This window comes from Scomber scombrus, chromosome 4 (genome assembly GCF_963691925.1).
Source record: "Scomber scombrus chromosome 4, fScoSco1.1, whole genome shotgun sequence".
Lineage (NCBI taxonomy): Eukaryota > Metazoa > Chordata > Actinopteri > Scombriformes > Scombridae > Scomber > Scomber scombrus.
The window spans coordinates 18703930-18726816 of NC_084973.1; the positions used below are offsets into that span (position 1 = coordinate 18703930).

Below are 22887 nucleotides of genomic sequence, written 5' to 3' on the forward strand. Positions count from 1 at the left end.
ATGTTTGCTGTGAACACAAAATGAGAAAACATTCTGCTCCTTCAGCCTCTTACACACTTTAAAGTAATCAAATCACAGTACAGCTGCACAAATGCACACGCATACAGTAAAATACACATGGGGACACACACTCAAACACAATAAACCATGTTCCTAGCTATTAAAAAAGCAATTAGTTTGAGTTTCATCTGTGAGAATAAAAGAAAAGGCCATGGGAGTTATTACCCGAGAACAGGAAGTATGGAGGAGGACGCAAAGGAGAGAGGCAAAAGTATACTGTAGACTTCATACAGCATATACACATTAATTAAACGACTTTATGCATTTGAATTAATGTGTTTATACTGTTCTGTGTTTGCAGAAAGAGACAGAGAGTGTTGCGCCAAACAGGTGTACTTGAGTTGGTGGAAAGAACTGGTGGGGTGCCAGCAGAGGGAACACACGAGATGCAAGACATATATTTAATTCACGTGAAAAATATAGCACTCAGACATGGAAGATGAACAATTCCCTGTTATTGCTTAAACCAGCTTAAACCAGTTTCCCTCCAGCCTTCCAATGAAAATCAGAAAGTGGTTTTATTCACTGCTGGATGTTCTGTTCATTTCTTCTTATTGAGATGGCTACATGTCAAAGATTGCAACAAGTCTTCCACATTTATCAACAAAATAAGTAGGGTTGTAACTGCCTTTTCAGAAAAACACCAAAACTCAAAAAGCATTTTTAGTGTGATGTGCAGTCTCCTGTGTTGAAGTCCAACATTTTGTTGACCCACCCATCTATGCAGCCTCTGTGAGACTTTGTTGCCCTGTAATAATGTCGACTGACTTCCTCCTTTGTTCCTGATGTACAGGAGTCATTATTTGCATATTATATTTGCTGAAACGACTGATTCATTTTCTTGGGGACATTCTCAAGATTGGGTGAGATAGAAAGTTGAGATGATGGTCACACTCAGAAATGTTACATCAGTAAGTTTAATTAACAGAGATTACTTGAGAATTTATCATTTTATGTAAATACATTAAAATGTGTGAATGTGTAAATACGTTTTGATCAAATGAATTCAGTGTTTGAATGTGTAAAAAATATCTGAACAAATAGATTTATATTTGAATCCATAAATAGATATTTAGCTGTGCCTGACATTTTATGAACGAATGAAAATGATTTGCACAAATCATTTCCAATGTTTAGGTACATCAGGAAGGTTTTTTGCAAAGGTTTGCAGTTACACATGTATCTGTGGATTAAAAAAGTTCACACAGAACTCAGTTGTATTTGTGAATCCCAAGTTTACAGCTACATGTCAAACCTGCACATACAAAATCTTTAGCCCCACATTTGACACTTCCTCCTGAATAGCCAATTAATAATAACAAATACACAATACACAAGAGACATGGTTGATATTTTAAAAATGAAATATATCTGCTGAAGACTCTGCTGGTGGCTTCATTTTGGTTGTTACCCTTAGAGCAGAGGCATCTCACACTGTGCTTTTTGGTGCAGTGATGCCCGGCACTTCCCAGTTGAACAGCTGACAGCTGGTTCTGAACACAGACTCTACCCGTTAACGAACGCTTCAGCTGGGTTTGAAAAAACTAGTAACTTGGGTAGTTTCCCAAACTTTCATTGGAGACAACTGGGCTTCACGGATAATCCGCTGTTACTGGTGGACCATTTTCGGTCTACGGTAGCGCTTAAGAAGTTATTTCAAGCCCGGCTGAAACATCCAATGATGTCCATAGTTTTAAACATGAAATGCAATAGACTATTCTTTCTGGAGCTGCATAACCCCATCTAGCACATGAAAGCCAATTACATGACTCTCATTAACTCATAGACATCTCCTTTGAACATGGTTAATCATGTATGGAGTGCCAAGAGGATAGAGATTAGGAGGTATGAACAGAAACATACAGAAACATGTCAAGGCACTGGGGATTGTTTACTTAAAGGATATGAGAGTTTGATTTAGAAGATGGTAGCTGTGGTGCATATGACTGCTATTTAACAAATAAATCCATTGCTCCTTCCTTCCACTGTGTATTCAATGACGTCGATTTCTGGAAGTCAGATGATCCTGCTGTTATGGATGTGCATGGTGTGTGGCACCACAGGAATAAATTTACCCTTTGCTTTGCTTGTAGGTCATGCGACAATATGATGTCAAATGATACGTGGTCCTGCGATGTGTGTGTGTGTGTTTGTGTGTGTGTGTGTTGGTATGAAGCCAGATGACTAGAAGGGGACAGTGGTTCATTAAACACACTCAGGGCATCGAGATCACATACACACAACTTCAGTATACAGTAGAGAGCATAATAAATCAAGCACGCATCCAGTATAACACTCACTCAGGCACACATCAAGACGTGTCGCACGCTTACACACATGCCAGAGGAAACACAGACACACACTTTCAGCACAGGGTGGTCTAACTTGGCCTCCGGTGGTTCAGGACAGATTCAGGACACTTTGGGTTCATTAGTCAAACCAAAGTAGGGCAGACACCTTTAGAACTTCTCTTCTCTTCTCTTCTCTTCTCTTCTCTTCTCTTCTCTTCTCTTCTCTTCTCTTCTCTTCTCTTCTCTTCTCTTCTCTTCTCTTCTCTTCTCTTCTCTTCTCTTCTCTTCTCTTCTCTTCTCTTGTCTTGTCTTGTCTTGTCTTGTCTTGTCTTGTCTTCTCTTCTCTTCTCTCGTCTTCTCTTCTCTTCTCTTCTCTTCTCTTCTCTTCTCTTCTCTTCTCTTCTCTTCTCAACTCTTCTCTTCTCTTCTCTTTTCTTCTCTTTTATCCTCTTCTGTTTTTCGTCTCTTGACCTTCTCCTTTTTCCCCCTCTCCTCCTTCTCATCTGTATGATCTTTTCCCCTTCTTTTTTCAAAGTTTCCTTTTCATCTGCTGGAAACATAGGGCCATCTGTAGCAGTTCTAGCGCTCTCTTTGTTCTCACCATCTCCATCCCCCTCTGATATCTGTTTCTCCCTCTCTCTCTCTTTCTCGCTCACTTTCTCTCGCTGTCTGTGAGATACACTCGTGTGGACACAGATACAAGCTGTGAGTTTGATCTGAGACAATTTGCTGCAACAATAATGAAAGCATAAACTCACATGAATATTGATGAGCTATTCTTTTGGAATCTGCACATTCCGGATGGCCCAGAGGCAAAATAGTAAGACACACACACACACACACACACACACACACACACACACACACACACACACACACACACACACACACACACACACACACACGCACATAAACACAAAAACACAGAATATTTCACTGACAAATATTGCAAATGAATATTCAGTGCTAACACAAAATCCAAAATTTTTAGGGTTTCTCATGTTTTCTCCCTCTGAGCAAGGCCCTTACACACACACACACGCACACACTTTTGTTGAGGTGTTTGTTTCTTAGTGTTGATTACATGTGGCCCCAAGCAAGGGGAGGGACTTGTATTCACTGCAGAATCATATTCATGGAGATTTGTGGATAACTCTCAGCATTAATGTCCCTTCTCTGTGTGTTTGTCTTGCTGGTAAGAGCTGACATGTCTCATGGTGTGTGTGTGTGTGTGTGTGTGTGTGTGTTTGTCTGTGGGGGGGGGGGGGGGGGGGGGGGGGGGGGGGGGGGGGTGTAAAGTTGATCTGCAGTATTTTCAATCAGAAAACCCTAGATCATTTTGTTGCATTACAGTCTATGTTCAAAAGTTATTTAATATTACTTTTGCCCTCATGTGACCAGCTAATAACAATTTGTTTGTGTTCGTATGTTTGTGAGTGAGAGTGCTCCATCTGTGTCTACACTGGAGGTGTTCAGGTACAGTTATTAGCATAGGTCACCTGAGTTTTGGAAGCACTCCAAGCTCAATACTCACTGACTGACTGCAGTTACGCACGTAAAATGGAGGAAAATAGACTTGAAGCCTAAAAATACGCTTCACATGTGAGCCAGTATGCGAGCTCTGTGGAAAGCTGTATTGATTAACGTAGAAGCGAACTGTTCTGTCAGACGCACATGACACTGTCAACTGAAAATACTTTCATTGTAGACACAGAAAGCTTGGATCTGCATGAAACTCTCCCAGTTGAATCGTCGCTGTTACATGCGCAGGTAGAACATAAAGTCTGTAGTGTTGAGAGAGTTGATTTTACAATCATCATCTGTTTACTTTTAGATATTTGGGTTGATTTTAGATGAATTCAGTAACTACAGCCCTTAATTTTACAAATTCAATGGAGAAGCACTTTGAGTTTGCTACCACACAGATTGGCACCTGTGACTAGCCTCTTCTCCATAACAGCAGCAGCTGAGGCCCATGGGTAATACAGTATTTAGACCTGTCCTCCATACCATAGTTATGGACAAAACACCCATATGATTCTTACATTACTCAGGCGAGCCCTGTGTTTTAAGTTAGGTAACATTGGTGATATTTAAATAAACTTTTAAAATGGGAATAGATCAGTTTCCAGCTAACTTGGTATCACTCACGACAAAAGTCAGGCAGAGAGATGTTCACATAATCAGGTAGAGGAGCGTGCATGTGTGTCTGAGTTTTCTGTGCATTTCTATTTTTGAGAGGTAGTGAGTGAGGGAAATTATCTTTTGTTTATTTGTTATTTGTATGGGACAAGTACAGAGCACATTGACATTTGCAGAAGCAGTGTCTGATGAACTGTCCCTTGATGGGCACTGATAGTTCAAGCACTTTCACTGCTAGGGGCAATTTTTTTCTTCACATACCAACATTTAAAAGCAATTTTAAAACTCCAGGGTAGTCCCATCAAAAATCAAATGTGGTTCTAATTTGTTTTCATCAAAATAACAAACTCAGACAGAGCAAATTAAAAGTGTTTACACACTGTGTGTATTTAATAACCTCATAAACTGAGAGGCAGTTGACCTTAATTAAAATGTTTGCTGTGATTTTTCAGTTATTCTGTCTCCGTCCTCCAAACTTCACGGGGGAAAGAACTTTCAGAAATACTGCTGCTCAAGCCTTCGTAAACCAATATGGCTCTGCTTTATCATGTATGTGTGTAAGTGTCTTTGTGTGTTCCTCTGGATTCTACAGTACTCTTTCCTCACTGCTTTTCTAGGAGACAATGAAGATAATTAGTCTTAGAATTAAACTTTTCTTTTTATCCTTGTCTTTCCTTTTCTTTACATCAGTACTGTTGTATGTACATGGACCTATTCTCTTTCATGTCCTTTATTGTCCTCTCTTTGTGTTGTCCCTCTTCCTCTTTGCTCATTCTGTCTTCTCTTGGCTGCTGTTTATCCTCTTGTTAGAATTTAGACATATAGTCTATGTTTGACTTTCAAGGCCCTCAGGTACCCAGAGATGTGAGGCATGACATTTTCAGGTGGATAATATGACCACACACTGGTGCATACATGCATATATGTATATTAAGTGTACACACAAAGATTAACATACATTCAGCATCAGGAGTGACAGTTGTCAGATTTACTCCAAAGGACCATAAGTTGCAGAGCTCTCCTTCATCCTCCTCAGTCTCCTCCCTACCTCTCTCTTCCTGTCAGTGTAACTATAGTGTTGTTTGTGCATACAATATCACACATAAGTAATAATTTATTTTACATATTAGACATTGATGAATCACTAGTTTATTAATTGACTGATTGATAAATTGTTTCACACAGATTTATTAGGTGCTCACTTCTGACTGCTTGATTTCTGATTTCTGCTTTAATATGCTTGTGTTACATTTTTTGAACCAGATATGATCCCACTGGTTCATTTTGAGATGACCCATTCCCAGTCTCATTTTCACTTGCTATTTTTACATTTGGGTGAATGAGGTACAATTTGTGTTTGGAAATTATTCATCTGTTGTTTCACTCAGATTTGTATTTGCAGCTGCTGTACTGTGACTCCCTGTAGATAATCTTCCCAGTGAGGTTGGCTGGTCTGTGGCCACCCTAACTGCTACTCATTGGGCAGTGATTTAAATACTGCCTTTTAATGCATCTGCCGATAACGAGGCTAAAAATGGGACACGGCGCAGAAACAATGACAATACAAATGTAGGATGTAGGCTAATGATCTCTGTGGCTGTTATATGAGAAAAGACTCAATTATTCAGAACAAAAATAGTTCATTAAAACATAATTAGAACAAAATAACTTACGCAAACTCATTTTCCTTGTCCAACCTCATTTGGAAAATGTAGCTCATTTGGAAAAATTATGTCTTTCTGGATTCTTTCCAGGAGCTCTGCAATTGTGTTCAGCTTATCCTAGCAGAGTTAATGTTTATAGACACAAAATTCTAGCATGAATCTTTCCTCAAAAAGATGGTTGGATTTAGTAATTTATGTTCATGATGGTGCGGCTGCATTCTTTCTTTCCTCAACAAATGGATTTTTGGTTTAGTGCGAGTTCAGGCTGGGCTTCACCAGATACTCAGCATATCACTCTGTAGCTGATTTCTTAAACAACTAAAGAGTAGCCAACAAGTACATACAGTACCAGTCAAAAGTTTCGACACACTTTCCCATTCACATCAATGAGAAAGCGTGTCCAAACTTTTGACTGGTACTGTATATACCTGTATGTTCATGTGCGTTTGTTTTTGTTGCATAAGATCTTAATCTTCTCCTTCTCTGTGCACTAAAGTGAAGTCTGTAAGTAAAGACAAACCAAGTAAAAACTTATTTTCTGAATTGAGACAGCTCTCCCAGTCAAGCAATGTCTGAACTGATATCAGCTCCACAGTCACTGCATGTAGTATACATTAGTAGGAACTAAATGGACACAATTCTTAAGCAATTTGTACTGACTAAATCACTGAATGTTATCTTTCTTTTGAGGATTTTGCAAATTATTTTATCTCTTATTTCTCTATCCAAACATCTGGGAATGTTATCCCAGTGATACTTATGGGGATACTTTTGGTTTAATTTTCACCCATTTCCAAGATGTCTGCCAATACAATGGCATTGAATAGGATTTTCCATTCAGTGCTCACTGTGATGAAAAAAAACACAACATTGTGTCTTAAGAGAAATAAAGTCCCTGTTATTCTGGATAATCCACAGCTCTCACAGAGAACAGTTTAAATTGGTGCCACTTTGTAGCCAAGAAAAATAATGAAAAGTCGCTGTAAAAACTGTAGACAGCATCTTTCAAGTTAATTGTCTACAAATGGTCACTTGTCCGGAGCTAACTTTTCCACAGTGCCTGACCAAATGGGCTTGTTTGCGGTGCAGGCCCCTGCTGTCGCACAAGCCCACTTAACTGTGACAAAGAGGTACTAGGTAATTTCATGACCCGAGGTGCTGATGCAGCACAGGCGCAGCGGGGGTGCAGATGTGCAATGGGTTGAATTATGGAGAATAAATTGTAGGTGTGTAAGGAGTTGGCAACAGTCATAGCCAATCAAATCAGTTAATCTTATTTTCTTTAAAAGCAATGTGTTCCCTGTCATGGCACACTGACAGATGCATAATGGAGCTGAAAATCTAGGCCAAACTTGCCCAAAGGTAACCATTTGTTTTGTCCAGAAGGTCCAAAAAAAAGACAAAAAACTGGCTATAAAGAAATGAACAGTTCCATTCATTTATATCCATTTCTAATGCCTTTAATATATGGAATCAGATTTGTGTCAAAATGATCAAGCAACATTTTTTAAACATCAAACACAAATAATAATCTGAGAGAATAAAAATCATCCAAGCAAAAAGAAAAGTAATCTCAAAAATAAAACTTATAACTTGCAAACAAATTATATGTGTAATCATGAAAACTATTGGTCTTTTGCTATTTTCATAACATGTCCTTTTGTTTACAGTTCTCTCTTTTTCTTTCTCACTGACGGCTTTGCGGTTGCGCTCCCTGATTTTTTGCTTGCAGTTCTGACACAAACCTCTGGTGGTTTCTTTAAGGCTGCGCCTCCATTGGCTAATGAGTTTTTGAATGACAGCTCACTCAGTACCTGACCCCGGATGTTGCTGTTCAGTGCAGCGGGTTCATGGGCGGGTTTTAGCATTTTGGCACACACCGACCGGAGGAAATTACCACACTTCAGGATCAATGTTGATGTTTAAAAAGTTTTGTTTGATCATTCTGACACAAATCTGATTCAATATTAATAATAAACCACTGATTCATATGTCGAGAAAAATTGCTTGGTAGCAAAATGCTAATCTCTACCTGCTGGTGTCACTGTAGTGTTGAATTCATGGCTACGAAGTGGTGCTTCCATAGCGGCTGGGATTACATTTCTTACTTTAATGTATCATTGGAGAACTCTCTATCTGTAGTCTCTCCTCTCAGTCTTGTTGAGTGCAGTTTGGGTGCAGCAGGGCAGTCAGTGTTTTTCAGTGCAATGACACAGGTGGCAGCTGCAGCATTATCATCAGGCTTCATAGACATCTGATGGAAAACTACTTATTTCACTCTCTTCTCTTCTCTTCTCTTCTCTTCTCTTCTCTTCTCTTCTCTTCTCTTCTCTTCTCTTCTCTTCTCTTCTCTTCTCTTCTCTTCTCTTCTCTTCTCTTCTCTTCTCTTCTCTTCTCTTCTCTTCTCTTCTCTTCTCTTCTCTTCTCTTCTCTTCTCTATTCGCAATAACTCATTTTTCAATCTCTCTTTTTCTCCCTCATCACCACCTTACAGATTTCCTGTATTGTTTCAGCAGCTTATCCACAGTGCCAACTGACAAGAGGGTAGCTGTGTGTGTGTTTGTGAGACTGTATATTGGTAACAAGGCTTGGTGCATACTTCTATGTGTGACGTGTGTGCATTTGTGTATACTATAATTGTGTGTGTGTGTGTGTGTGTGTGTGTGTGTGTGTGTGTGTGTGTGTGTGTGTGTGTGTGTGTGTGTGTGTGTGTGTGTGTGTGTGTGTGTGTGTGTGTGTGTGTGTGTGTGTGTGTGTGAGCATTTTGTAATCAAGCAGTGCATGCGCGTGTGTTCTGCTGCATCTGGGGGAATCATAGATATGTACAGACAGAGAAAAAGAGTTCTGGCTCCCATCAGTTTCATGCTTCATCACTGCTCACCATTGTGTTACAGGCCTCACTGCTCTCTCACACACAGTATATAGATACATACAGTAAAGACACACACACAGAGACTGTATATGTGAATGTACACAACTGTGTACATTCACAGAACTTATACACAGGCACCACCACTGCTACAGTTCCTGTTCTCTCCCACATGATGTATCACTCTGACAGTCTTTACCACACTGTCATACAGTAGCTGCAATCTTTATTGTTACTCCGACTGTGAGTCTGTCTATCTATCCTATCACACTCAACCTGTCAAGCACCAGTATTTCACTGCTGTTTATGTGATTCATACAGATGTACAACACCGTGCTGCTGATCACATGAAAATTAGTAAGTATTCTGTTGCTGCAAACATCACACACTGAGAGGACACTGTCAATTTATAGCCTTAAAATCTGACAACTGTTTCTCTTTACAGCTGAGTGGTCACACTTCCAATCTGCTTTACTTCTTTTCTCAACTATCAGCACCTCCAAAGAGCATGTTGTGAAAGTATTTTTGGGAACATGACAGCAACTGTATGTCTGAACACTTGGCCTATATCATATAAACTGTATTGAATACCTTTTCAAAGGGGTAATCAATTATTTGGCCGTGTGTAGTTTTGTACTTTAACAATGACATTTCTCATCCGTCAATATTTTATTTAAATATATGGGGATATTGTATTTGAATGTCTGTTTCTACAATACAAAAAGCCTATGATTTGTATATCAATCTACAAACAATATAATGACACCTAACTCTGATAACTTTTACCCTGTCTGAAATACATCATTTCGATTATTGGAGGACAGAAAGTATATTTTTCATGTAAAACTGAAACAGTGTCAACCTTGCAAAATAGGTATATAGTACATCAGTATAGTTCAGCTGCATTGTTGAAATTGCAGCGAATGGAATTTAATGATAATGATTATGGATTCAAGGTGCATTATATGGCGTTTTCATAAGTGAAAGTTTTGGATGAGTTTGATGTTTCTTTTGCCAGGTGTTCGGAGAGGATGCCATTATGTATTCCATCCAGAAGACGTTTTCAGGATATAAGCCCTTGCAGTCCTTGAGATGTGTCTTTTGAATGACTGGAAGGATGCTGCATTGTTGAATGGTGACAGTGAGTCTAGATAAAATAAAATAAAAAATCATCACGGCTTGACAGAGAGCTGAAACAAGTGAGAGATGGGAGACAGTTGTGGCAACATTGTGGCACCAGAGTTAAAATGTTAAAGAACTCTCAGAGAAGTGCAGTAAATGTTTTGGTGGGCTTAAGATGATGATTAATGGAAATGTATGCAGGAGGGTTGAAAAGTTACAGTGGGGGCCTTGAGCGCAGAGTAGGACTGTACTGGTTTCCTGCCCACACAGACAGGAGGGTGAGACTGGTGGAAGTAGAAGAAGCCAAATGTGGTACCCTGATTAAGGTGGAATAATCACAGGTTTTCTGCCAGGTCTCAGTGGACAGAGAAAGTCAAGCCAAGGAAGTGGACACTGACAAGAGTCCAACTCTAGGTGTGGCCAGGGTTTCTCATTGTGAGGGTAACCCTTTGTAAAGAGGCTGTTAACACTGCAATTTGAGGACCAACATGAGGTAATAGTGTCAGTTTTAGTTATTTCAATATGTGATCTTGTGGCCTTTCCACCTGGAATCTGGTATGTGATTGGTAGGTTAGCACTTATGGAGCAGTATGTAATAATCCAGAGGAATGGTTGGACTGGTTGTGTGCACATAGTGAGCAATAGTGACAGCTTACAGGAGCATATTAGGTCGAGAATAATGCTGAGCATAGATCATAGCTTCTGCAATAATTAGACAGCGCCAGTGGGTACCATGTTGAAACATGGGGGGAGCAAGCAGGTGCAGCAATCAATCTAGATAGAGCAGGAAGGATGGAGTAGTGCTTGTCTGGAGCCACAGTCAGGTGGACTCAGCTGGTCGGTAAATAAAGAAATTAAAATATAACAAAACAAATAATAACGGTTAACTTGGATTTGAGCATAGTTTTACACATGTGAAAACTTTGTTTGCATTTATTATCTAAACTGTATAAACTGCCTCTCCTGTTTAGAGGGGACTGGATACTATCCCAGCACACAACGGGTTAGAGGTGGCATAGGCCCTGAGCAGGTGCCAGTCGATCACCGAGCTAATACACATTGACTGATAAACACATTGTCACCTGCAGGCCATGTAGAGTCTCCAATTCTGGACTGCATGCCTATGGAGAAGTTCAGCAGATTAGACAAAATAAGCATGACTTGACCAGAGAACTGAAAATTATGGAAACCAAAATTTTGTTTAAATATCTGTATAATCTCAGCCTTATTTTTCTTTTTTCATCTATTTTCTAAGTTTAATGACAAGCTTGTGATATTTCTACAGGATTTAATTGGCAAACTAACCCTACTCGTTAGATACCAAATGGGACTCTTGATATTGATATTTTCATCGGTAGCTCCTGCAGTATTTAGTCCCTCGCTCTCCACCGTATATCTTTCCATCGAACCGAAACCCAACACTTTCTTTTCCTTACCTTGTATTGATGCTTCCTCTCTTACATTTACCTTCTCCCTGTTTTTCTCTTCATCGCCTCCTCTATGTTTCTAATTATCTCTTACTTTCATCTTCTGTAACTTTGAGTCTGTGCTCTCACCTTTTGCTCCCACTTTGTCCCCTGTTGTTCCCCTTATCTATCTGACTATCTACCCTCTTGCTTTCCTCTCCCCCTTTGCTTTCTTCCTTTGTTGTTTTACCTCACTATTACCTGTGTGACACCCCCTCCTCTTGTTTCTTTGACCTTGTTCCCCTGTCCTCTTTATGTTATTTGTCTTCTTCTGTCTGGCTTTTATCACCCTCTCCTCCTCTTACATCTCTCTCCTTGTTTTCCTCCACTACCTCCATGCTTCTTTATTCCACCTCAATCTCTGCCTCTTATCTCTCCCTCCCTTCACGCTCGCTCATTTCCTTCCCTAATCTTCTTTCTTTCACTCACTTTCCTTTTGCCATCCCACTCCTCTTGCTTCTTGTCTGGGCAATGTGCACGAAGCATATTGGCACAGGCTGGTGGTCAATGAGTTTCGCCATGATTACACACACGCACACACATACACATGCGTTTGCACATGCACACACAGACCTGTTGGAGATGGTGGTTGATGAGCAATGCCAAACTCTCAGCATCCATGCCCATCAGAGCTGCTCAAGAAACCTCATTAGGCCTCCTGGCCACAGCATGACACTGGCTTCAGTACTTGCCAGCCTGACTTCTTCACTCTGGGAGGACGTTGAAGTCCTGGGGCTACACATTTTTCAACACTGACAATCATAAGTAGTGACTTAGAATCACTGATCAGACCACAGTTCAGTAATTCCAGTCTTTGGAGGTGATCACACTAGATGCCTAAAAACCTCAACCATGATGCTCCTCTCCACTGCAGCTGTGATCCCAATCCCTCTGACGTGATTTATCAGTAAGTGGTGCCTTGCCGTTGCTAGGCAACACATGACCAGCTGTCAATCACTTGTGTGCTGGTAGTATCAATTGTCTGTGAGATTACATAATAATTACCACAAGAACTGCTCATGACCATAGTTTAAATTCAAGCCCAGTTCAAGTCTTCTGGTCCACTTTAATTAAAAAAACATGTCATAGTAAAACACTTCAAGTGATCTCTCAGTACTGTCGGTGTCAATGTTTCTAATTATTTTAAATGAAAATGGTGACTGGCCCTCTTCAAAAATCAAGTCAACAGAGGACATTGTGGACTCATTTGCATTATGAATATACAGTACTTGCTACACCACTCCTGCTCTCCCCAGGTGCTTAGCAGAGAATGGAGCTACGCTGTGTGTGTCAAGTCCTGTGAATCTGAACGCTTTGGATCAGACAGGAGACTAGCAAGTACGTGCGTGTGCATTTTTCCCAGTGGTTAGATTTCACAGTCATGAAGTTAGCAGCAGTGGTTAATGTGCCTTTCAGCAAAGTACTTAACCTTCAGAGGTTTATGTAGAGCCACTACGAAACTCCCAAATCTGTAAACATTTGTGTGTGCATGTGATTTTTTTTTATTCACTGTATACATATATAAGGATTGAGACCCACACCCCCAGGCTGTTGCTGTAAATAAGTATGTTTTTGGCTCCAATTTTCTTTGTAGTGAAATAAGCAAGAGATGACTGCCGTCTCAGACACTTAAATATATTCAGTCCTTCAGCCACATTGATATGCAGTGGAGCTGTTGACCTATTGTAAATTTAAATATTTATCACATTAAGAAACTTAATCCTGTTTGATACTAGTGGATTGCAGCAGGTTACTGTGTTTGGCTGCTGTTACTCAACATAAACCTAATGTACATAATTTTGCAGTAGTACAGTGACAGGACTGAAGATTGGTAGCATTGTGAGCGAATTAGCTGTGCAGTGCATCACATTAGTGTCCTGCCTCTTCGTGTGTGCCTCCGGCAGGAAAGTCCAGCGTGTGACATCCAGCCAGCTGGTTGGCAGTTTGCTGGGAGCGTGGGATGAAATGACAGCTAGAGCGACATAAGCTCAACTTCGCTCCTCTCTTGTTCTCCATCTTACTTCATCATCTCAGCCCCAAACCCACCCCAACTGCTGAAGAAGAAAAAAAGTCCATCCTTCCCTCCGCTTCTTTCTCTCTGTGTGGTCCCCAGACTGCAGTAGTGTACCATCAATCCTCGGGCTGTCAGGGTCTATTCAGCCCTGCTTGCTGCTGGCATTCTTAAGCACCAAGTTACATAATGAAGAAAGAGAGGAGGGACAAAAGGAAGGGCAGAACGGTGGAGAAGGTGAGAGATGAATGAAGAGAGGAGGTCAAGAGGGGGTGCGGGTTGGGGGTCTGGCACTTTAAAAGCAAACAAAGAGCAAACAAAGGGGGGAGCAAACAAAGAGCAACAGAGAGAAAGAGAGCAGTCTGTGTGACTGACTTCATGTTTCCAGGGCTTGTCAACACATTCTGTATGGAACAATCTGTCAGAGATCAACCAGCCTGTTGTCACACGGGTGACTTCCAGAGTTCGAAGCATTTACCCTGGTAGCATTAGCGTACACACAAAGGAAATAAAAATACTGAATTGTAAGGACTAAACATGTTGGCTAAATGAACACAAAAAAACCCAAAACATGTAACTCAATTAACCATTTTTTCAATCCCTTCAGAGCTTTTATAATTCCATTTTAACAACGTGTACTAATTTACTGTAACTCCACACAAAGCGATTCTAAAAAACACAATAATATGCAATACTGTGTTATATCTCAGTCCTGTTTATGTGCCCTTTCCAGCACTACTGTTCAGTCTAGCAATTCACAGAATTAATTTAGTTTACTTGTTTTGTCCTGACCTGTCCTTATCTTGGGGGTGTTCTCGTATCGTGATCTGTTGCAGATTTACTTCTACAGTGTTTCCTGCTTTTTAATGTGTTCCCTGCATCATATAGTGTAAGTTCAATTTCCAATAAAAATACGAGACAGGTCAGGTGGAGAGTGAGAGACTGGTTGGAAATTCAGAGAGCTGTACAGGGGAATGATGAAGAGAGCCAGAGAATAAAAGGAAGACGAAGAGGGAACAAAGTCCAAAAAACAAACTCCAGAGAGCTCCGTAGATGAAGAGAGTGAAGGGAAAGCAAGGATGCTGCTACAGGCAGTACAAAAGACTCTCTTCCTAAGGTGGCTGTGTATTGATGTAAACCAGCATGTTCAAAGTAAAGGTGTGCTATGGCCTTGAGACACCAGGCCCGGGATTACTTGTGGCCCTTGTTGGATTGTTTGTTGCAAATTATCCAGCAAAGTGCCTTTAGTTGATGTTGGATACTCAGCTGTTTACCATGTTTGTGAATATCAAATGAATATGTGTGGACAAGAGCAGAGGAAATGTTCTGGTGCTTTGTGTGATTATTTAGTGTTGACATAAAAAATGTTCTCATTTAACCTCTTCCTGTCACTCTTCTCAATCAGTTTTCAGGAAATAAGAGTACACAGATGGTACAGCACAGCTAGCATATTAGAACAGTTTTGCTTTCAGCCTTGTAAAGTTTACTGTTATGTAAAATCATCTGCCTCTTCTCTTCAGATGTGCTTTGGGACCGGGAAAAAACCCACAGTATCAGTAGGATTTAATGATGCAACAGTCCAAAGATAAGATGAGATTTGTAGTTTTTGTGCTGGGTTTTTACACCTTGCCAAATAGGCTCGGGTGGTATCAAGGTATTACGGTATACCAATTTATTTAGAAATGAATGAAATTAATTTCTGTACCATAAAAAATACAGACTTTCATATTTCTATTAAACTGATATGGAAATGCTGTTTTGAGGTGAAGGTGTACTACACAGCAGGCTCTATCAGAGGTCAGTCTACTGGTGGATCAGGCAGCTGATCTGAGAAAGATATTGACAGTGAGTGGTGTGTAATTAGGACTGTTGGGATAACCACAATATTGCAGTACCACACAAGCAACACACAACCACGATGTGCACTTTTTTTTTCATGAGAGTAGGATCTTCTTGTCTTTCACTTCGCACGCTGAGTTCTCACCCGTGTGGCTCCAAGGAGCCTCACACAAGAGTCTCGCAGCTGGCATCCAGGCTAACAAGCTAACCTGGTACCCAGTTCTCAAACAGAGCCGACCTCGAGGTGAGCTGACCAGGGGGGTCAGTGCTGATGCTCATTAGTTGAAAACACACCTTTATGAATATTTTGTCTCGGTTACATGGTTTAAACTCTCAACCAGCCGAGTAGGCTGCCATTTAACCTTTGAGGTACAGTTGTTTTCCACCAGTCATACAATCTTCGTCAAGTTGTGTCCATCCAGAAATCATGAATAAATCCCTGGTTGAATAAAACTTGTGTTCATCAGGTACTGTTGCTCCATTCGGCACATAATCAGACTAACATAACTTAATTTCCACTAAAAAAGAACAAAACATTTCTCAAATACTGCATACCATGCTGTTGAGCCACCCTGCAGGGGAAATTCCTTTCCCCCACGACAGCCTTATGTGGAATATTAAAAAAAGATTGCCACATATAAAAGTATCTTGAGATGACTTCCTCCAACTACAAAAGCAGTTTATTTGCCACATGATTTTATTCAACTGCCAGTCTGCCACCACCACCTGCACATCATCTCTGTTCAGCTCACTGAGTGTCATTGGGTCCTCCAGCAAGAATTTGTGGAGGAAGGGCGCTTATTTCCTATCTATTCATTACTCTATGGGCCATAAGTATTTGAAACCCAGCAAGACTTGTGTAAGTAGGCTAATTGCGTATTAGACACACAGCATTGTGATTGTTATGACAATGTCATACATGCTACACTGACTTCTATCAACAGCAGCTCAGCTTTTTTCTTCTTTTTTTTTACACAAATAACGTTATATACAATATACCCCAGTGAAATGTCAGGAAGGTATGAAGTTATAAAAAAATAGATACCGCCCAGGCCAATTGTCAACTGTGCTTTTCTGTCACGCTGGACAGGACAGTCCAAAAGTCTACTACTACTTTCCTATTAAAGTGAATAGGAAAGTGCTCTGACACGAAGACTGTTGAGATAAAGGTAGACAGGGTGAGGTGGGATGTTTTGAACTCACGCATCACAGTTGGAAAATGTATTTGGTTATAGTCTAAACAGGATTTAGAGTACCATCCGTGTGGGTGTACTGCACTGTAATTGTATCTGTACTGAACACCCCAGCATTTCATACTTCCAATGAACCACAGGATTACTTTGTTCATGAAGTATGTGGGTGTCACAGAATATAAGGAGTTCTCATTTACAAACTTTTACCACTCTAATCGCACTGTGAAGAGTTCTAAACTTTTTGAGGTCCAATGCATTTCAGCCTCATGGCCTTCATTGGAATTAGGTGAATGGGTGCAGGGACACTGAGCCATGATTGATGGAAGGAGCAGTCAGCTTACATTGGGCCTGTGTTACACATACTCACAGTCTGTTCAGTTTTCTGTAATTATATAGTTTTAGTTTGTTTGAGGGGCACAAAAGTCATGAAATAAATCTCCTACCCCCAGTTTTTTCTCAGTATAAAAATTACAAAGACAGGCAGCTGCACATGTTGTATGGGGACATTTAGGGTTTTAAAGAGCTCTTTTATGCAAACTTGGCCATTACCACATTGCTGTGTTCTTCACTGCCCAATAAAAACTAAGGCTGCAGGAGAAGGCCCCCTTAAATCACTCTGATTTACCTGTGTGTGTGTGTGTGTGTGTGTGTGTGTGTGTGTGTGTGTGTGTGTGTGTGTGTGTGTGTGTGTGTGTGTGTGTGTGTGTGTGTGTGTGTGTGTGTGTGTGTGTGTGTGTCTGTATGCGCGCGCATTTATTTATAGGACTGTGTGTGTGAGAGACTCTCCAGAGTTTTTGCACACACCCAGACTGTATTGTCAGCACTGAAAAGGCAGCCTGCTTGCGCAGGGCGTGTACTTGAGAAAGGACACCTGAGTTTGTAAATCAGTCCTGCTCTCTGTCTCTCTCTGTGCCTTGCTGTTTGTTCTTCTGTTGCTCTCATTTTTCTTTATCTCTGTTTTAATCACCTTCTCTCCAGTCTCTCATCATCCCCCTCCATCTTTTTACCTCTTTTGTTTGCCCCCCTTTTTCATTGTGCTTGACCCTTTTCTTTCTCTCTATTAGTCCTTCTTGCACACTCAAACAGACACCACCCCAGCTTTCTCTCAGTTTTTAGTTGCATTTGATTTATTGTATTTCATTCATCAGGTTTTTTCTTCCTAACTTGGATCGGAAATGTTGCTTTGATACAGGCATATGTCTCCACTTCCAACTCTTTGTACAATGCCTGATAATTATTCCTTTCAAAGTTTGAAGCCAATTTGTATTTCACTGTTCTCGCCTTACCTTCTGGTGTTTTCTCAGTAGTCTGAGGGCTGAAAAACCCCACAGATTTTTTGTTTAAGATTAGCGATTTAGCACTAATTAAGCCATCCCACATAAACCTGCACCACCATGGATATTCAACACTGTGGCAATTCCCTCATGTTTTTTTCACAGCAACCCTATGTAGAAAATTTGGCTGGAATGGAAATGTTCACTTCTCTTAATTAGATCACAAAATCTGCAAGAAGTCTTGTACTGTTCATCCACCCATTAGACCCTATTAGAAAGCAGATACACACTCCTTGAGCTCTTTAAATAAGCTGTATAGACAACGACACGCTTTTTGATGTTTTGGCAGAGTGCTGTAGTGGGTTTTTTCTTGTTTTTTTTAACAGTTGGACATGAAAGGATAAAGAGAATGAGCTTTTAAAGTGACAATTGTTTGGTCTATTCAATCTTTTTAAAAGTCATATTTCATAAACACATCAGGAACGTCCATGTTTCTGTATGCTGCAGGTGGAGCATCAGGCACATACAGCATGGACAAATTAAGATAGCATTAACAAATGTAAGAAATGTTAACCAATTCCAAAAACACAACCAGGCTAGATGTATATTATGTACAATAACTTTCTCTTTCTGATGCAAAGAAGTGGAGAGCATAGTTGTGTAAGACATTAAAAAAAGAAAATCTTGGAATTATTTTACTTTATCATTAAAGAAAGTAGAGACAGAAAATCTTAGTATTTCTTTGCCATAACAACCTACCAAGAACAGCGATGCTCAAGGCATGGTTGACCCTGATCACTCGTTCTTCTTTACTTTTCTCAGGACCTTGTTTAGTCATCATATTTACCCCACCCTATGCTCCATACTGCCTCAGACTGAATTAAAGCCAAGCACAGTCATAGCTAAATCCTCAAAGAATCCTTTCATACTTTGAAATGCAAAAAAAAAAAAAAAAAGCTAGAAATAGCACCTCACATATTAAAAGTATGGTGGTGTTCAGGGGCTAGAAACTTTCATAAGCCATTGCACTGACATAATTTTCCAACCACATAGTATAATTAGTACATTCTTTTACCAGAATGAAAAGCTGCACTTCATTGAATATAATATATCTGTCCAATTACTAATTAAAGGTGTATAATGTACATGTACAAAAAGGATGTTAAATTTGTTATCTGTTGACCCACCATGTACTGAAATTAAAGCCCCATTCGTCCTTTATAATCTGGTACAATAAAAAGTACTGAGTCAAATCACCATTATGGGACCAGTGTGCATCACAAAACACAATAAGACAACACATAAAATGTGGAGACACTGTTTTACAAAGTTACAGTTTACAGGATGTGTCACAAAGACAGAACAAGAAGTCAAACTACAGGAGCCAAAATGTGCCGATTTGGGGAGCAAATGGGATAAAAGTCCTTTTCCAATTGTAAAAAATATATGGGAAAATTACCTCTACTTGATTTATTACCTCAATAAACACTTTTCTAATGAGTTTATAGTCTCAATTGCTAGTTTCAAGTCTTGTTCAGTACAGCATGATGTTCATTTTGTAAATTATGGCCCCATTTAGAGTAAAATAGATGATAAAGCAGGGTATGCTTAAGGGCATGACTACCTTGTGATTGTCAAGTTGCTACCACAACAGTGTGTGAGTTGCAGTATTTGGACCCTGGGGAGCTCCTCCCAAGCTCCACACTCCAAATATGGTCAGTTCTCATCACTTCTGGATCTAAATAACCTAGATTGTGATGGTCACAATGACAAACTGGAGGCTTCAAAAGGGGAGACCACATACCAATTGGTGACGTCATGGTGGCTACCATTATTTTCATATCTTAATAGCAAATGTGTGTACATAAAATTGATATATGTTGATGTGTTGATATGTGCCAGCCTGCAATGATACAATGAGGCAAACTGGTGTCTGGGTTCAGTGCACATTATATTCCACTGGCTGTTTGTTTCCCTTTACGCTGCAACAACACATGTCTAAGGAAGTGGGATGATCGTATAGTTGAGTACTAAAATATATTCAAAAAGAAACTGACTTAATATGAGTTATGTTGGGTTGCTTGCGACACTGGCCAATTATACACCATAGCTAACATTTCTCTGTCCAATAAGCATGATAAGCATCTGCTCGTTCTCTCTCCTCCTTTCTTCAATTTGATCTCAGATTGACAATGTTTGCTCATGAAAAGAAACAGTACTGAAGTAGTATTGCCACTGTTACAGTGTACTGATTCAGTTAGATGTGTTCTGGCTAATTACATTTCTTTCACTCGCACCAAATTTCTGTTGACAGCCCGGATAGCGTAATTACATTACTTGTTATATCAATTTGTGTGCACAAGCGTGTAGAAACATGATTTCATTCATACACACAAAAGTAAGCTGGCGTACAGATAAATGCATGGGTGTACCCACAAACATATGTGTTGCGCACATATATACACAGGTATACATTTACACAGACACATGCTCATGTATGTATACTGTACACACTTGGCACAGGAAAACACACCGCCATTGTGTTAGCAAATGTCGACTCAGCTTACTCTCCCATGAGGTTCAGTGCTGGGTTAGATCATGTGTTACTTAAGTGAACATCACACACTTGGTTCTGGTGTGATTTTGGTTCTGTGTCTGTGAGAGAGAGAGAATATTAAAGAATGAGAGGGAGACGAAAAAGAGAGACAGTGAAGGGGGGCAGTGATGAGATAGGTTGCATAAGGGGGTGCAGCGGAGTGTGAAAGAGAACAGGTGGCTCCCTTTTCTGCCATCTAGCTTTATGTGCCATCTTCCCCAGTGTGCTTGTGAGTGTGTGTGTGTGTGTGTGTGTATGTGTAAGAAAGAGACAGTGAGATCCCATTGCTTTGTGCATGGGGATTTGTGTATACCTTGGGTACATATCTCCATACATGCACATGTTACATTGTCCTATTTCACTGTTAATGTGTGTGTCTCTGCATGCGTGTCTGTTCTTTACTGAGCGGGGTTCCGGTTGGTTTAGAAACAATTAGAACAAGCTGCAGGAGCCCAGAGAGATCGTTCTCCAAATGTCACCCAATTAACAATCTATACCGAATACAAAACAGACCTCTCTCTCTCACACTGTCTGTCTGTCTGTCTATTTGTCTCTGTCTGTATGTGTCTTCCTCTCTCACTCCTGTTCCCCTGAGACATGTTCAGTGAATTATTCTTGAAAGGCACCAGATACACATCACATACTCACTGACAGAAGGCACAGAGTTAATGATAGCCTCTTTAACATCTGTCTTTTTTCTTCTTTCTGTTTTCCTCTGTCTCAGACCAACCATCCAGGCCGGTGGTCAGGACTAGGCAGCAGCAGCATCAACCTCCCTCCAAGGGACCGAAGGGTAATGCGGGGAGTGGGGGCAGCACTCGGAGGGGACCTCTCTAACCAGCACTTCACCCACCACTATCCACCTCTGCACAACCGGCCGCTCGCTTCTGACCGGCACACTGCCAGGGAGGAGCGCCACTGCCAAGGAGTCTTGGCACAGTCCTCAGCCCGTAACCCTGCTCCAAATCTGGCTCCTGTCTTCTCCAACCTGTCCTCAACCACCTCTGCAGTGACAGCTCAAGCCTCACCGAGTACTCCGGCCCAGCTTCAAGTTTCACACCCAGGCCCGAGTTCAAATCAATGCCCCGGCCCCGGTTCGGCACCCGCTAATCACACCACAATTCCATCCCTATCCTCCAGGCAGCCAGAGGGGGTGTCCTCCTCGTCTGAGTCCTTGACTCCAGGAGGAGGAGGAGGGGTGAGGAGAGGAGGAGAGCATCATCCCCCCAGCCATATCCCCCGTGCGGTCGGGGCCAGTGCCTCCTCAAGCCTCCACAGTGTTGCAAGCAGAGGGAGCCCCTCTCCGAGCTTTTCATTGTCAGACCAAGCCTCTCCCCCACCTCCTACTCCTTCCTCAGCCTCTTCTTCCTCCTCCTCATCCTCCACGTTTACGGGTCGTTTAGGACAACCACCTCGAGGCCCTCTGTCACTGCATAGTTACAGCCGTAAAAATGTCTTCCTCCAGCATTCCATTCATACTGCTGAACTGCAAGCTCTGACACAGAGAGACAGTTGAGGGCACAAACAGTTCTGCCATCCCAATCATAAGCAGCCATACCATTGACTTAAGTGACAAAATATGTGACTTTGTAGAAAAGCTGCTACTCCTTTGGTACAAGTTGCTCATGTTACTACGCCCTGATTTCCCACGGCATCCTCAACCACACACGCATACAATCACACTTGTTTCCCTTTACAATTTAGACCAATCATTCGCTCACATTTTGTTCATAGATTTGTTCACTTAAACACACACGCACTTGCGTGTGTGTGCACTACACACACACACACATGTACCAGGCTGTGAGTATGAAAAAGGCACTCACCCATCCATCAGAACTCCCACGTTGTGTCATGCTGACAGTTTAGATGTGCTTACGCCCACAGACACGCAAAGTGCACACACACACACACACACACACACACAGACAAACGTGCGATATCTCTGCTTCACAATCTGTAAAAAATAACAGGGTGATAAAACCAGATAAAGAGTGGAATTGCGTGTTTGCATCGGAAAAGATTTATTTCTGATCAGTTTGTTTAATCGTTTTTACCAGTGAAAACCATTTGCTGCTTAAGGAACTATGGGATTGACCATAATTTGTGCTTGCAAGGATATATTCTCACATTGCCAAAATCAACATCAGTTCAACTCCGCATTCCTTGATGTCCTCTTACAGGAGTCCGGATTAAGATGAACATCCAAACCCTTGATCCTTTTACTGCATGCTTTTTAAACGATAAGGAAAATACAGGTGAGCATTTTGTACTGCAACACAAACAGGATTGGGGTGACTTTTAAATAATAATTTAATAATGTTTGAGTATTAACTCTCACCTCAGTGTTTCAATAAGGG

At 40.9% G+C, this 22887-nt stretch overlaps 1 protein-coding gene across 1 annotated transcript in view; it reads left to right on the top strand.

Annotated features, from left to right (window-relative positions):
* ccser1 (coiled-coil serine-rich protein 1) overlaps positions 1 to 22044 on the top strand; it is a 138267-nt gene extending 116223 nt beyond the window's left edge. Inside the window, exon 11 of the mRNA XM_062417320.1 lies at positions 21252 to 22044. Within this exon, the coding sequence (XP_062273304.1) occupies positions 21252 to 22043 (792 nt within the window). The 3' untranslated portion in view covers position 22044. The remainder of the gene's footprint in view (positions 1 to 21251) is intronic.
* Positions 22045 to 22887: the final 843 nt, after the last annotated feature.